This window comes from Malurus melanocephalus, unplaced genomic scaffold, assembly GCF_030028575.1.
Source record: "Malurus melanocephalus ecotype Western Australia unplaced genomic scaffold, MMel_1.1 scaffold_528, whole genome shotgun sequence".
In the NCBI taxonomy this organism is placed as follows: Eukaryota; Metazoa; Chordata; class Aves; order Passeriformes; family Maluridae; genus Malurus; species Malurus melanocephalus.
The window spans coordinates 220,854-238,781 of record NW_026623760.1 but is presented as its reverse complement, the minus strand read 5'-3'; the positions used below and the strand labels follow the sequence as shown (position 1 = coordinate 238,781).

The window sequence follows — 17,928 nt, the reverse complement described above, 5'->3', positions numbered from 1 at the left end:
GATATGAGCTTGCTTCAGAAATAACTAAAGATACAGAAAATAAAATGTAGTAATTCAACATATTTTTTGCATTTAAGATACCTTTCAATCAAATTTTTGACCACAGTACGGCAGGTGGAGTATCTCTGTACAGTATGGCTTTTGTTGCACAGAAACTTCTGCATTTGGCATGCTTTTCACCATTAAAGTACAGCCCAGTACAAAAATATCCTCAAAACCACTGTTTGTGGTTACTGTTAGGTAAAATTCCTGAACATTTTAAAAAGTCAGTCAGTTGTGCTGCACAGCAGGTATTTAATTCATAATACTTCTCAGCAGAGTGATACTGGTTAGAGTTCCATTTTATGGTCAGTGAAAAAAACCCCAGAAACCAGAACAAAATCATCTAGATCTTCCTTTTCTCTTCCTTTAATATACAGTCTTAATTGCTCTGAAATGGATTTGGTTTCAATTTCATGACCTTTCTAATATTTTTAAAATATACCAGATAATGCTTTCTGCAATTGCTGATTAATGAATTAAAGGAAATTGTGTCTACTACTGTTTCACTGCTTGTGATTTGGAATATTAACTTTTAAATATGTCAGTCATYGTGGTTAATCTTACACATACATAATCCATATACATAGATGTAAATTTATTATGCTTTTACAACAGCTTTTAATAAAGAACTTGCATTTTCAAATGTATTGTGAAAGTAACTTCAGAAAAGAACCACAATTATTTCTAAATCCTCCCCAAAAGAATCGAATTGTATCCCTTTGTATTAACTCAAAACCCACTAGCCATTTTTATTTGTCTTAAAACTAGGGTTATTCTACTTATTTAATTTTAATTTATTTATTTTAAATTTAAGTGCCCTCTCAATAAGATTGGTGGTACCAAGGAGGTAGGTTCCCAAAGTCTGAAGTATTTTTATATATGAATAAGCATTAATGCTGATGACTTTATATGGTTTGAGTTAACTAAGATGTTACTTGATTACAAAATACAGTGAAGCAGCCAACTTTCAATTCCTTGATGTAAATCAAGGCGAGATTTTCGTGCACTTTGGATAAAGTCCTAACAAAAGGTGAAGCCCATGTACTAAAAGAAAGGCATTACCAAAAGAGTATTCTTAAAAGGATTTTTTTCTACTTCAACTCTGGCTCTTCTTCAATTCCATGGAAACACCTCTCAAATGGCCTAGTCTATATCTGCAAGTGGAAGTGTAAGCAGTCTGAATTTAAGTGTGCATGTCACACACATTGGTATGTCCATTTAGAGGATAATTTGGTGCAGAGCAGACTTTTTTGTTTAATCATAAYTAAATTAAACTTACTTAAGCTATATAAATTAGAAGGTAATGTTGCTTGGTTGCAATTATAAATTTTTTAATCTGCTGAAATTTTAATTTAGCTGTGTGGGTTTGTAAATGGGGATACTGGCAGCTGGAAATAGTCTTTATTAGACTAAATTTCTAAAATCATTTTTATACTACTTATAGATGTTAATGTATCAGTGAAGAAACAGAAGCATCCATAAATATTCTCATTTAATCAATACAGCTTTCAGGCTACATTATTCATCTTTGTTTCCACGTGGTCACTGTTTCTTTCTTTTGGTGAGAGTTGGTTTGGGATTAGTGTAGATCAGTTCAGTTTAGTTTTAGTTTTAATTCAGGTCCTTCTGGTAATTTTTCTGAAATCTCACAAACTACAAGAGGCTGAACTATGATATTATTCCATACTTGTCACTAACACTCACAGCATTTAGTGCTAACACTTTGTGTTTCCAAAGTAGCAGTGCTGTGGTGTTTCAAGTAATTCAATCCAGCCAGTGTCAGAATATCAGTGTTCTCCTTACTTTTTCCTATTCTGACTATAAAGATATATTGCTGCTGACATAGGAAAATGTGAGAAACAGAATTTTCACATAATTCTTCCCAAATACATTTTCTGCCGTTAAATAGGTGAAGAACAGGGATCACTGATGCATTGAAATACCTGACAGTGGAACTGTGCACTGTGTTGTCAAAAAGAAATTTTCTGTCCTTATTTCATGTGGAATGTCTAAGTTTCAGACACAGGGACTAGAGCAAGCACACTGGATAGCACGCTGGATAGGATGTATGTGATTACTAGGACATACTCCATGAGCAGTCTACCCAACAGGCCAAGCTGGCCATGTGTAATCAGAGGGGCTCTTCACTGAAATGTCACTGCTAGACACCTAAGCCTATCCTGTTGAAACCCTAAATAACTACTGGAGAGGCAAAAGCTGTAGTCATCTTCTCTCTTCTGTTTCTTTTCTTGTTTTCCTCTGATTTTGATCTGTTTGTCATATGAAATAGTTTGGATGCAGCAATCTTTACAACAACCCTCAAATGGGACTGTGAAATGGCACCAGTGCAGAATCTGATCTAGACAAACCTTGCTTTATGAAATTGTTGAGCATACCCTATTAAATGAAAGACTTTCAGAAGACCGCTTCCATGTTCTTAGAACCCTCCAGCATAAGTTACAGGGATAAAATTATAGCCATAGCAAATAAAATGCTCATGATTAACACATATAAAAGTGATTTTGTTGTTACAGCACATTTTTTTTTATGCCTCCCAATTTAACTTATAAATTAAGGTTTAAAACCAAACACTGGTGAAAGAATAATAATGACTAATTTCTGATGCTTCACTTCCTCTTGTTGAATTAGAAAGATAAGATTAAGTCCTTTATAGACAGATCTATGGATAGGTACATATTTTAGGCAAAAAAAAAACAAAACAATCTCAACAACACAGGCTGACTTTTTTTTTAAATTTTTTTTTTTTGTATGCTATCACCAGTTCTGGCAGGTACAAATAGATGTTTATTGTACAAAAAAAAMCAAACCATGTTTACTAGTCCTGTGCTGCTAAAATGTTCATAAGGTAAAGGTCAAAGAATATTTCATTCCTTGCTGAGCAAATGGTCAGGAAGTACATTTGTCTGCATTTCCTGTCATAACAGGAAGAGTGTAACTTCTTCCTCTCCACAATGGCTCCAGCTCTTTCTCCCCCAGGGCTTTCTAAACCATTCCTTGCAAGACAGCAAGGCTGTGCCTGTGTCTGCACTATTTTCTAGCTCTGCTGTGTTTGCAGRTATCTCATTCACTACTGCACTCTTAACTTAGGCTTCTTGCTCACACTTAAAAGTAATTTGACCTAAATATTTACTTTATGATAATTCATTCTAAATTATGCTCAGAACATCAATCTGTAATGCAAGCACATTAACCTTAAAATACTGCATTCTAGAAATTCACAGTTCAGTTCAGTAGCTTTCTTAAAATTTTCCTTCTCAGGTAATCTGGCATAGTGTGAAATGTGTTGCCAAGAGTTATAGAGATCACTACAAATTAGGAGTCTTCAAAACTTTGGGTGCAATTCTTTGACTGCAGAAACCTAACTCTACCTCTGAAAAACCATGGCCAATGTCTAACTTTAATGCTATATTTCAAGTATATATCTGCGTGCAACATAATATAAGCAATGAATTAAAATATGTAAAAAATAAAATGTGTGATGTTTAAGACAAAGGTTCATTGTTCAAAAGTTCAGACAAAATTATGCTTAGTTTCATAGTCAAGCAAGTTACATTTTCAAGTGAAAACCCTTCCCTGGGGCAGGCAGGGAAATATCATATCTTGGATAAAATGAAGATGTTCCATAAGAGTACTAAAAGTACAAGGAAATAGGTAGAAAAAATGTGTTTGTCTATCTTGTGCTCACATTAGTATCAATATTCAAGGTTGTTCACTCTTTCTAAAGGGAAGCTTCTGATTCAGATGATAGTCTCTTACCCTTTCCTTTTAAATAGAGCTGTAACACAGATGSAAATAGACACATGAGTCTGAAATTAATTTTGAAACTAGCAGCATTAGGTATCAAAGTCAGTAGAACAAATCTAGGTCTTCCCACAAATGGTCATTTCCTTGCCCATAACCTCACTTTACTCATCTGCTTTAATTTGTTCTCTATTGAGCTGATAACTCAGTAATTTTCAGTACAAATTTTCTGAAATTAAATAATGGTAAAAAGTAATGATGGGCATGAAAAGGGTTAAACAGCAAGTGTTTGTTACTGTAATACCCCACTGAATTACACAGACATGACACTGTAGAAAGGGTGTCTCACTGTTTAAGCTCCTTAGTATTGAAGTGGACACTTAGCATGATATTTTATAAGTTAGAGCCCAACAGCTCATTACAAATTGAATGAAATATTTTGAAAATTGTGCAGAATCATGAGATAAGGTAAACTCAGTTTTAATTATGCATCTTCAAAAGCAGGAAGAAAATGCAAAACTAATGAGCAAGACAATCTTTGGAACAAAAAATGGTGCATCATGATGTAAGACTCTGCATTTCCTAATTCTATTTAGAAAAAAAATGGGGATTAAATGCAAGAGCATTCCAGATCTGACACCAGAAATCATTGAGTCAATATGCCCTCATTCCTGGGTCAATGTATCTCTGGATTTAACTCAGAGACTATGGAGTTAATGAGGTATTTTGTGAGAGACCTTGTATAACTGTAAGACAATATCATTTATGTCATCACATCTATTTATTTTAGGCCTGGACCGCCATGTCTGGATGGCTGTAAAGAGAGTTCCAGATGATCCCTGTCTAAGGCAGGCCACAAAAAAAATCTTAATAAAACTAACCAAATATTTCAAACTTATAACAAGCATATAAAAAAGTACAAGGACTTTTCTGAAGCAGGTGAATGCCATTTTCCCCTCATGTGTTGACCATAACAGTGGTACTTGAATTAATTCTTTCAATTAAGAAAATACAGGAAAATAAAGTTCACACAGTTTTTCCAAATGACCTTCCTCTTTTTTTTTTTTTTTTTTTTTTTTTTTTTTTTTTTAACCAACTTAGAAGTTTTCACAGAAACCTGCAATCTGCTCAATTGAAAATTCTGCAGAAAGAATGTGTAACACTCAGGAATTTCTAGCATCAGATGTGAATGCTAATATTTTTGGCTATTCATCCTTGTGGTTGGTTTGGTTGATGGTGCAGCTAATACCATGTAGGCAGTCACAATCTACTGGGATGGTCTGTTGACAAGGCTAATACAACCTCATGAGCCTGAACAGTATTACCAGCAATTCATTCCACATTTATAGAACTATATTATTCAAGAATTATCACAAGAATAAAAAGTAAGGATTTGGGCACATTGGCTGCTGATAACAGGATTCTCTAGAAAGTTCTCATTTCCATTTAATATTATGGTAGTAACCAAACTATATAAAATAAATACGTGTTTACTTTAGGCCTGGCAATTCATACTCCTTCTACAAGTGGCAAAAAGCAGACTGAAAGGGAACTTTACAGGTAGACTTTGAAACTTTCACAACCAAAGAGAATTTATGATCATTCATAAGAATAAAACATTGTTGCCACCTTTGTCACCACATGGTAACAATGACGACTAGAAAAATACAGCCAACTTGCAGCTCACATGAGAAAACATTAAATTAATGGCTCCTCTTAGTTAAAAGCCTGAATTCTGCACTCGCTAAAGCCAGTGTGAGAACTGTTAAGCAGCTCAAGATAAAAGGGTTGGGCCTCTAATGACTATGTTGCAGTAGTTTTCCTTAACATTATCCCCAAAAGTCAAAGTTTCAAATAGTTTTTGGAAAAGCATAGATTGTAGCCTTGTATTTCACAGTCCTCTGAGATTTGCAGCCAGAAATCTGACTCCGGATAGTTTGATCTTACATTTATTACCAGTATAATCACTAAAGCAAAAATCCAATGTACTAGACTTGCACAGAAGAAATTTTCTTGAAGGAAGGTCAGCACAATTTTTGTCCCTCTCAATGCACTCATACAAGCACTTTGAAGAGTAGGGGAGTCTCCTGCTATATCAGGTAGTAGTGTGGAAGAAAACAGTTGTTTCACTGACAGAACGATTACACCATTCAATGGTTGACACAAATAGCTACTCAGGAGGCCRGGAAAGTGAGTGGAAAAGCAATGACAGGAGTTTTGTTTCCCATGCCTTTTAACAACCTGAACCCTTTGACGAATATTCTGCTTTCCAAATAGATTCACCTTTGCACTGGGAGAGGAGACAGAATAATTAAACTACTGCTATATCTCCTCACTTGGTATGTGTTCCACATATTTTTACCAGCATGTACTGTACTGCAGAGGATTTACGTGCTTGAGAACAGCTGAGGATGGACCGTCCAGGGATATCATATTCCCATCTAACATAGATGGTAGTGTGAAACCACACCATGTTTGAATACAAGCAACAAGAGGGCAGTTTCTAGCCTTTCTTGACTTGCTACTGTTCTCGCAAACATCTTTTGATGAGGTAGAAAGAAAATGTCTCCTTTTGTAAATAGACCTACAAGTAAGCTTTGTGGAACTCTGCTTGAGCTGGCATCTTACCTTTACTAAGTAAAAACTTTCAACTTTTTTTTTTTTGGTGCAACCTTTTAATCTTTTTTGGTGTATATTTATACAATCAAATAAGAAGACAATATAGGAATACAAACAAGTTAATATTTTAAGATTGCTGGAAGTGTGCAAGCTAGAAAACAAATAAACTGATGCTGCTATGCTGAAGCAGCAATACCTCATGATATTTTAAGAACCTGTGAGGTTTGTGAAAGAGTACATCTCATATCAGTGGTTAAAGCATCAATCATCTATTACTGAAAATCCAGTTGTATTTAATCAAAAATATATCTCTACAATTAAAAAGGCTGATCCTGCAGTCCAATTTAACAATGAAAATCTTTTCACAGACATCACTGGGCTTTAAATCAGGGCACTAAATGCAAGATAAAACCACTAGAAACACTTTAAAAATTATTAATTTATTTGTAGAAGTAAGAAGCAGAATAAAGCCAGTTTTACTATCTGGAATGTAAAATAATGTAAATCTATATATCCAGCCTCACAGCGGCTAATCGACATTAGCAAATACTAAATTGGGATTGTTCAGCCTGGGAAAGAGAAAGYTTGGGGTGACTTAACTACAGCCTTCCAGTACCTGAAGGGAGCCTACAAGAAAGATGGAGAGGGTCCTTTTACAAGGGCATGGAGTGACAAGACAGAAGGGAATGTATTCAAGCTGAAAGAGAATAGGTTTAGATTAGACATTAGGAAAAGGTTCTTTACTGTGAGGGTGGWGAAGCACTGGCACAGGCTGACCAGAGAAGCTGTCACTGCCCTTAGAAGTGTTTGATGTGGCTTTGAGCAGCCTGGTCTTTTGGAAGGTGCCCCTGCCCATGGCAGAAGACTTGGAGCCAGATGATCTTTAAGGTTTGTTCCAACTCAAACCATTCTGTGATTCTRTAAGTTTAAGAAATGCTAGCAAGACAAACACTTCTGCACTAACACTACAGTTGTTGGCATTCTAATGTTACAGTTTTTTTCATAATTATTAGTTCTGAAAGCTGATGCTGGAATTCTTGAAATTCTACTGTGCATGATTTGAAAGACTAGCTGCCTTCTTTTTAAAGGTAAATTTACCCCTTGAAAGATTTTTTTTTCATAAAAGTGGGGCTAAAATCTCTGTAAATCCTATATTTGACTAAGCAAGTTCAGATTGAAGCTGTTGTATGAGCTAATATTAGTAATGACAAAATTTGGGGGTGTCATTTACAAAATTATTCAGTTTCCCTTAAAAAAGAAACCCTTGTAGCATGGGCTAGTTTCAGACTACTGACTTAATATTTAATGATAAATTCAGTTCAATATTTGAAATCCAATTTCAACTCCAAGCTCTAAGACAATTAAAATAAATATGATGATAGTTTTATATTGTTAGAATTACTGCTTTTTAGCTCTTCTCCCAACAACAGGCAATCAACAGGCAATCTGTAGGGGAAACACAAAATGTATCCATCATAAGGAACATTTTGCTTTTACATATTTTTTTCTGCTATGGAGATCACAATTTACTACTAACACTACAAAATTTAAAAATTCTTGGAAAGCATATTAAAGGACTGTAATTTGTTGTTATTCTTAAGCTGAGGTTTTATGGCTTTATAAACTCCTCCAAAATTAAGGGATTCTTAAAAATGCCTGAATATATGAAGAACTTGATAGATTAAATTATTAGAACTACTATATTAGTAGTAATTCAGTATTAAGCTACTAAAAATCAGCTATGGACTATTATTCCTAAATTGCAGCCAGGTGTATGAAGAACATTATTCACAGTATGAAATAATTAAAGGGAGAGATTCTCACAATTGTGATTCATCACTTTCAACAAAACATCCATTCTTTACATCAAATGTAAACAGCAGCAACCTTCACTGATTTTATTTGAAGATGGCAGTCATTGAATTTTATTTTTATGAAAACAGGGAAGCAAGTTCTCCAATTTATGACCATGTTTTAAGTAGCAGAAATAGTGTTGATAATATGTGACAGCTCCCTAGCCATTTCATTTAAAGCTGAGGTAAAAATCAGTTAACCAGTCATGTTGGACCTATTTAGCCTTAGCATCAGTGATGGTCACTTGGTTTTAAGACTACAGCATACTAATATGTGAGTTTTAGAATGTGTTAGACTACTCAAATTATTTTTAAAATTCAGACAGGAAGAGATTTTTTTTATGAAGCAGTGTCATTTTTGAAGGGGGTAAAAATAGACACAGCAAAGGTGAAGACGCATAAATAATTGGAATCTCTGAATTTAAATACAAGTCCTCATATTATAACAACTCATAAAAATTCACAAAATACACTACTAAAAATCTGTAACAATTCAGTATTCCAGACTGAAGTCAAAGCAAGTGCAGAGTAGACCACACACATCAGTCTTTGAAAAACCAAGTTCTCAAGGTATAACTTCCTAATTGTACATGTAAGTAAACTCAAAAACATTGTGAGGTTTCAGGTTGTTTAGAACTGTACTTTTTCTTTGACATTGTGTATATGTATATATATGCAGGTGTATGCATACACAAAGTTATCAACTTTTTAATCACTTCTAATAATAACTTGCCTCATAAATACAATTCAGGAATTTTTGCAACTCACCTGTCTGTTACGTTCATCCATAATCCTTGTGATCTGAATCTTTTTTCTCCCCATAGTCCCCGTTTTTTTTTCTCTCCTTCTTCCTTAAAATTACGTATTTTTCCCTTCTATTTTCTTCCTCTTTCCTGTTTCCTCAAACCAAATCTCCTTCTTTAGCACTTGCACTACTCAGTTCACAGTCCCCTGCATCCGTTCCTGCTAAACACAGAAAGGAAATAAAATGTTATTATGAAATTGATAGTTAGATGRAAGTTATTTTATGGAGCTGGCCAAGCATCCTCATTATAATTTAGTGTACAAGTAATTGATAATAAAAATTTACTATACCCATAAAATAAGCAATGCACAGAGGAAAAATAATTTTATTCAAAGGGTTATTTTTATGAAAGAAAACCCCAAACATTAATATATCAAGATATGAAGAAAAAGACTGAAATACACATTGTGAAAATTTTAACAGAATTAGTTGTCTCTAATTTTAAATATCAATTACAGCTCTAATATGAAAAATTACTTAAATCAGAGAGTTCATGAACCATTCTGCACCTATGTATGCTAAACAGGCCAACTAATTCATTTCTGAAGGGAAAACAATTTTGTGTTTTGACAGCAGAGGTGATAATGTCCCACATTATGAAAATAYGGTGGACTTTAATAAAAGTCTTACTTGATATATAAGGGATGCTAATTACTTTAAATCCAAATTTCTTAACTTAATTCTTTAAGAATACAGAGTAGTGAAAGTATTACTGAAGATACTTAAGAAAACACTGGTGCATTCTTCCCTCATTTCATTTCAGTGTAAATTTTAAAATGTTCTGACAAAGGATTTATAACCTGCAAACACATTTTTCTGTTTATGAAAACAGAATAGTAGAGGCAGAAGTTCATTTAAGAAAGCTTTGAAAAATATTTTCACTGTTCTAGTAATACGCTGAGCTTTACAATACTGGCTCTGTCACAGAGCTAAGGAGACGTACAGCATATGAAAGCACACAATGTAGAAAACATTCCCTATTTCACAAAATGTTATAAACCATTAATTTCTATTATATCAAAAGTATTTTTAACAGTAAAAAAGTAGATGGAAATGAAAAAAAAGCTAGTCAAGTTTTTTCCCCTTCATAATCTCAGTTTACCATAWTTTTATATTKATATATTTTTAGTAGCACAGCAAAAAAGTTTTTTGAAACACAGAAGGGGAAAAAAATCTGAACAATATGAATTTATATATACTTTAGATGTTTTTATGTTAGCCCCATAATGTAGTGAAAATATTGCCTTGGAAATAAATTAGTAATTTTAAAAGAGAGGCTGGTATTTCCTTATTTATTCTAAACTTAGAGTCTTTCAGCCAACCTGATAAATTCTCACAGTATGTTACATAACATTAAGCTGATGTCCTGGGCATTTAATCCATTATTCTGATTCAAAGCTACTGAGGTAGAAAAGCTAGATCTCGCTCCTTCTGATCCTCAATTATCTTTTGATATTCTCCATATACACTAAATTTCAAGCTGCTCGAGGGTTTTATCACTCTAAGAAAAAAGGTTAATGAATAAGCAGTCAGTCTGTTGTCTAACTAGCCACTATGATGTAATTAATCTGTTGGCCTAAACAAATGTTCAAAAATCATACTTATTGCATTTCTGTGAATGAATGCCTTTTTATATTATAACATAATTTTATATTATTTTCTAGATTTATATATCATTACCATAATGCCTCACACAGTATATGGAACAATCTGTATTCCAAATATAGTAAAATGTAGACTGCAAAAATTCTTTGCAGCTTTTTATTCTTGAAAGCAGTAACTTCTCATTGCTTAAAAAAATACAAAAGTTGTTGATCATATTTGCATCAAAGCTTAAAAAAGTCCAAAACTTTGAAATAAATTTATTCTGTAATTGTWTTATTTAAAGTCTTTTTCCAAACAAAATTAGGAGACAGTCTTATCTGATTTTCAGTGTTGACAAACAAACACAGTCTATTTTTAGAAACAGTTTTAAGTTCCTGGGATTGGGTTTCTTTCCTGTTTTTCCTACATTCTTATCTCCAACAAAAAGYGCAAATTAGAATGGCGTTTCCCAAGCACAATCAGGACTCAAAGGAGCCTAACAGGCTTTTTCTGTAGCAGCAAACACATACACTAATCCGCAGCAAATGCATATGAAACAACTTCCTTTCCTTTCATTCAGCTGAGGCCAGTGGCACTATCGGTTTACAGCACCCTGTCTGCCTATCTTCTATTCACAGTGGTGTGGAAGGTCAGGGCTGACACATCAGAGCAGTTGTGACTGGTTAGTGAGGACGAGCTGCTCTGTGGAACATGTTGTTGATGCTGAGTGAGTTAGAAAAAAATTAATACAGAGAAAACTCTGTCAGGAAGGACAAAAATCAAGGTGGAGGAGCAGTTGAGGCCCTCCCACACACTTATCAGTTCCACATTTAAGACCAGTCTCCAAACAACAAAAGGTTTTACAGACAGTTTAAAGTCAGAACCTTAAAATTCCTGTGATCTACACAAAATTATCTAGAATTAATTCATGTAAGTCTTGATAAGCAGAATTTTGTTTAAAACATATAATTAGGTCATATGTATAAAACACATAACTTGAAAAAAACCATAAATTTGCTTCAATGGGCAGTAAGTTAAGTTTTCTTGCACGGATTAAAACCTCCAATTTTTCTTCCTGTAGGTCCTAGTTTGCATTTTGCTTACTAGTCTAATTTCAAACAAAAGTTTTTCAATTTCCATAGCAAATTTATTTCCTTTAAAAAAAAAAACCAATTTCTGCTATTGCTACTATGAGAAACCAATTGCAAAGCCTGTGGAATTCACTATATCTCTCTTACTGTTTTACAKCACACACACATATACGCATATATACACATCTATCTATAAACTCATACTGCTTTAAGTGCTATTCTTACAATATGCTTGCACATAGTTCTATACACTTCATCAGTATCTACAAAAAAAAAAGATAGCTGGATTGATTACCAGTCAATGAAATTCAGATAAGTAAATCAAGTCATCTCATGCAAGGGCTATAACCTTCAAAGGCTGGTAATTTCTAAGTTAAACAGAATGTAAAGAATTCTGGAGACCAACAAATCCCTGTGGCTTCACAGATTTCACCAGTGTTCTCAACACCTTTTGAAAGTCCTTGCAGAATCAAGGACTGCAGTATCAAGGATTTAAAGTTCCTGTTAACTGGAAAATTATTATTTTACAACATTAATAAAGCACATTGATGAGAAAAATTGAATGTACTACAAAAACCAAATAGTACTGTAATCTTCAATAATCCAGAGAATCTAAAAAGGAACTTTGTTGAAGAAACTCCATACACAAGAAACCCTTCAACTTAATGGTCTTGTGGAAACAAATTTCATTTAAAGAAACACAGAGTTAGATGTTATTAGGTTATCGTTTTCTACATTTTTTTGCTAAGCCAAACATTGGTTAAAAAAAAAAAAAACCAAACAAAAAACCAAAAAAAAAAACAAACCACAACAACAAAACCAAAACAAACCAAACTGCTTACAAAAAGAGGAACTTCATTTTTGGCGGGCTTCTGTTCACTATATAATTTGGCAGAATCAGTGGCAGTTCTCTTCAGGAGAAGAGCTAAAGGACAAAGGCAGCAGATCACTCGAGCGTTCCTGCCTCTCTTTTGAGTGCTCACACAGAGACGTATGTGCACACAAAAACACACACATGCACACCCGCTACCCCTGCTCTGCAACACAGAAGAATCTTGACAGAATGGCAGGAAGCACGCACAGAGTGGCCAGGGAAGGATATTATGTCAGCAACCACRAACAATAAAAGGTGTAAAGGTGCTTCCTTCCCTAAACTGTTCCAGAAGTGCAAAATGGGAACCAAAACTCTCCACTTCCTTCTCTGAGCAGAACTGTCTGACTCTGCTCTGCTGCAACACCCCAGACAGAGAGTTCTTTGAGCTGTTACACCAGAGCAATAAGAAGCATCAAAACAAGACAGTAAAAATATTTGATTTATAAATGAGAAGGCAACCAGAGAACAACCAAGTTAAAATGTGGTAGAGTTTAGCGTTTTTTGTTACAAAAGTAACAAACTTGTCATAAAGATGTCCTTGTTCCATTAAGCAGCTTCCATTCTGAGTGGATTCATTAGGTATAAATTGAATAACAAAACAGTATTTTTTTTACTATGCTGACATAAGGAAGCAAACAAAAAATGATGTCCCTTTTCTCTTATCATTCTTATCGTAATATATAAGGGTAAATTTAAARGTCTATGAAATCTTTGTATGCAAACCTGTTTTCCAAAATGTGTTTGAATCAGTGTCTAAATAAAAATGTGAATTTACTGAGTAAGAACACAGTCTACTTTTCTGATGAAAAATTAGCTTCAAAAGCTGCAATGTAACAATGAACATTAACAATGAGGGACACATATTAAAATAAAATGGTCACTCAAATGTTTTCTGTAAAAACCATGACTAGCTATGTTCCACACACAGACAAACATAGCTACAGAGTGAAGAAACAGCTGGGCAAACTGCATAAATTGAAAATGTTATTAATTATGGSTCTGTCACCTTGAGCTGGATAAAGTTTAAAGAAATGCAGAGAAGGGTGAAAATAATTATCATCTATCATGTTATTTGACTTAGATCAGCTGACATTAAAGATTGAAGTATCTCTTCATATTTGCATGGTAGTTCGGTTGCATGGTCATTACAAAAGACATAATTTGGGCCATTAACAGAAGGTTATGATAAAATTATATATGTCATCACCATGGCAGTATACCGCAGTAATAGTACAATCTATGGTGTGGTTTTCCAGGCAGAAAGCCATGCAAAAGTCATAAGCTTTCAAGCATCTGTCCACAACACTCTGATTTGGAAATTAAACATAACATACTTATGTGYTTTGATCTTATGGGCAGACTGCCATATGAAAAGAATGGAAGAGAGTTCATTTTAATCTACTAAATTTAACTCTCAAGAGATCATGCATTTTGGTACAGGAAATATTAAACAAACATTAAGCCATAATGGATATATTATAATAGATGAAGTATTAGAGACTCCTAGAGAGACAGTAAGTCAAACCAAAAAATTCTGTACATAAAAGAAATATTTGTAATCTACCAAGGCTTATTACCTTTTCAGTTACCTACCCTGGCTTCTGATTTATAGCATGAGCTTAATTTATAATGGAGAATAATTTAAGGGAGTGAAGTTCTGAACCATGGCAGAAGTAAAATGTTCATAAAGTTACAAACTACAAAATAATTCCCTATATGTAAGTTGCTACTTAGAAGTTTAAGAGAAAACTTAAAGAACTTGATTTTAATTCACATTTCATTAATTTTTCTTCTGATTTTGAATGTATCTGCTGGATTTGTAAAATTATTTCAAGTGATAGTCCATTTATTAGTTTACGTGTTTATGTATAAAGCATAAAGTAGAAGGTGTTTAAGTMTGAGCCTCCAGAGGTATACCTTATTTGATTATTCATATTTCAGCATATTCCTAGTACAATGGAAATGTAGCAATGAATTGCAGAAAATTCCTCTCTTGCTGCTAGGTTACTAGCTGAATCAATACTGCTATTTTCCATTACTTGGAACAGCCATGAGGATATTTTGCATTGTGATTTTTTTTTGTTTGGTTGGTTTTTTTTTTTTCAATTTGAAATTAAACACTTCTGAAGTTTCATTGTAAGTATTCTTCAGACAGTTCCGGTCCATGTAGCTTATAACTCAACTACAGTACCAAGTTGTCTCACAGAGCAAGCATTTGTGGAGCAAGGGTGGAAGAGTTTCTTGTACTGCAAAGTTCCCCTGAAAAGTTTTTTGGGCAAACCAAACATCATTGCCAAAATAGAAGAGAAGGTGGTACTTCCTAACAGTTGCCCTATTTTGCCGTGCTACAGACGCTGTTTTTCAAGAGTCTGGGTATCCAGACACAGAATACCTTTTCTGTAGCTGCCTCTCTAAGCTGATCAGTGCCTGTATGAAAGGAGGGACTTTAGCTTACCTTTCAAGGGATGTGCTGAGGGTCACCCACCCAGTGCAGTGAAGGAGKATTTCATTAATATTACATGCATGCTATACCAAAGCTGGTCTTGCTGGTAAAGAACCATGACAGGAGGCCAAAAGACTTCCAATGATCATGGAATTTTCCACAGATGGTGAGTCATTCCTTGCAGCAGTGCACCAAAAGAAGCAACCACCAGCAATCTAGATGAGAATTGATTATCTGCACTCCAGGAAGATGTGTATRTGCTACTCTTGATAAAGAAAGGAAAACTTGGCTAATTTACAACATTTCTGAAGATAGTTTGAATTGGATTTTTAAAGTAAAGAATGCAGATACTAATGCAGATTTTAAGGAAAGTAATTCAGTGAAATGCTGATATAAATATATACTTGTCAAGAGTCAATTTGAAAATTAAAATAATTATTGGGTGGTATTTCCATGTGTACCTATCATCCAGAAGAAAAAAAATAAAGTAAATAGCTTGAAGAAAAGGCTTACAGGTTTATGATTATATTCCTGATGTACCCTTAGAAGACAGACGGACATAATGGGAGTCTGAAAAATATATATGGAATAAGATCCATGAGGTATTTCAGAGACTGGGACACGCTGATAATCAAAGGCAAAAATATTAAGAACTGAAAGCTGAATCACCAGATTGGTCTGAAATGGAGACAGTGTCTGGGAATGGGAACCTGACTAATAATGGAGTAGGGAAATTGGACCTTTACAAATTCACCTAGGAGTCTTGACATAATAATTTGATAGGACTGCATTATAATTAATATATGTATACAGAATATAATAAAAAGTGTTTTACAAATTCAGTTTGACATTTAGTTAGCTAAAGGAGAAGAGGAAGCATTTCATCAGCCAGCAGGGTAAAATGCAGCATCTTGAGTTGAAAAGGTCTTGGAGCTACTCTGATTTGGGTCTACTTGTATTTAAAGATATCTTGCTCACCAGGTAAAACACTAGTGCTACAGTTAGGAGCAATCTTAGACAAAAAGGACTTTGGAGAGTGTTGGAATGTTACAGGAAGAGTGTAAGATCTCTAGTATTATTTCATCACCTGAGAGCAGTCTCTGACTGTGGTTAGATCTAGATGTACAGATTTAGTACTAGTATTTGTATATGAGAAAGCTGTGGAACTTAAATCCCCAGAATAGCTTTTAAGAGTCAGGGGATAATTCCAGGTATTATTGGAAAAAGCTATAGCCTACAATACCAAATTACAGTCTGAACTCGATTTCAAGTGCTTATAATGTCAATACCAGTGACAGGCAATTTTAGATTTCCTCTATTGAAGAAACTATGGATTAATTCTCAAAAGTATTATTTCCTAACAGATTTTTGATTACTTTCTCCTCTTAATTTGCCGTATTGCAGAAATGCAAGGTACATTCATTTAGTGTCTGAACTATGGTCAATGATGAGTTTGGATGCAATAGATGGAGTAGAGAATTAAATTTTGGGTGAAACAAATGGGCTTATCAAGATCTACACAGACCTGGTGTCCTTTGTCTTCACACAACAAACTCCAGAGAAATTTTATGCATCCCTGACCCAGGCTCCTCTTCTCACTGAAAGAATCCTCCTTTGGATTCCTCCATGTAATCATGCATATCTAAGTTTGCATAACATGATCTAATCATAAATAGTTAGCATAACAACACAACTGAGTTCTGCTATTCCAGGTTTGTGCTGCACTATCACTTCATCTCTGTGAGGAGGAGCAAAGACTTGGATTGCAGAAAACTCATAATCATATTTTGAAAAGGAATATCTTACACGTTTGCAAATTAATAATTCCAGGAAGTTTTAGAGAGAAGAGAAAACTCTAAGAAATAGCTTCCTACCAGACAAATTAAGTAATCAAACATGAAAGGTTTCACAGCTGTCCTGAGCCACTGAAATTCCCCAAAATCTGCACAAACCTTGGGACTCCTTGGAACTTGTGCATGCCAGACTCTCGAGTTAATAGATGGTAATTTGCTRTATAGTAACACCTACTCAGGCTTGTAAACTTTAATTATAATGCCTTAGATATTTTAAACTTATTTATTGCTATTAGACCTTGTATGATGGAACCAGCTACTCAAATCCATCAGTTCTCAACAGAGATAGAACAAGTCGCAGACAGACATGAGTTTAAATTTAGAGAATGTTACTGATTTCTATTTTTTCCCCTTTCAATTCACAAACATGAGAACAGATCCACCACTACTACTGAAAAAATAAATCAGACAAATGTTGTACAGTTAGTACCTAATATAGACTAACATTTCTGGAAAAAAATAATTATCTTTATATTGTACAATTCTTTAGTTCCTCGGTGTACCCCAAATTGACCTTTCTTACAGCTACAGAAGGTGAAAAATGAGATAAATTATCTCTGTCTAAAAATAATCTCTTGCCTGTGGTGTTAGTCCATTTCAGCTACAACTATACTACCAGAGAACAAGAAGGTTTTTTTTCTTATAGGATAGACCTAAACATATAACTATGATTTAGGTACCTTTATTAGTTTTCTATTGCAACCTCAGTATATGCTGCATCTGTTAATTTGTTTTTTAAAGAGAAATTCTTAGACCCAGAGATGTTTTTGCTTTTCCTTTTTGTATACTCAGTTCTAGAAACATGTTCTTTTTGATTTAGCTCCTGACATTCCCAGAATTGTCAAGAATTAAATATAGTTCTTCTGAAACGTAGACTGCACAACTTTGTGGAGAACCGCTGAGCTACTAACAGTTCATTCATTTTGTGTGAATGTTACTATGATAAATATAAGTATAAAAACTATGGCACTGCCTGAATGCAACTGCTTGCCCAGAGACAGG

The 17,928-nt window shown here is 34.2% G+C and overlaps 1 protein-coding gene across 11 annotated transcripts in view; it reads right to left on the bottom strand.

Moving 5' to 3' along the window:
• The window catches only part of MEF2C (myocyte enhancer factor 2C), a 124,201-nt gene that overhangs the window by 71,349 nt on the left and 34,924 nt on the right, over positions 1-17,928 (bottom strand). For 9 of the 11 annotated variants that reach the window (XM_057381779.1, XM_057381787.1, XM_057381784.1 and 6 more), the window contains one exon: positions 9,045-9,242. In XM_057381779.1, coding sequence (XP_057237762.1) covers positions 9,045-9,098 — 54 coding nt within the window. In that variant the 5' untranslated portion in view covers positions 9,099-9,242. Of the gene's footprint in view, positions 1-9,044; positions 9,243-12,598; positions 12,785-17,928 lie in introns of those variants that run through there. The other 2 variants (XM_057381781.1, XM_057381782.1) reach the window with 2 other exon arrangements.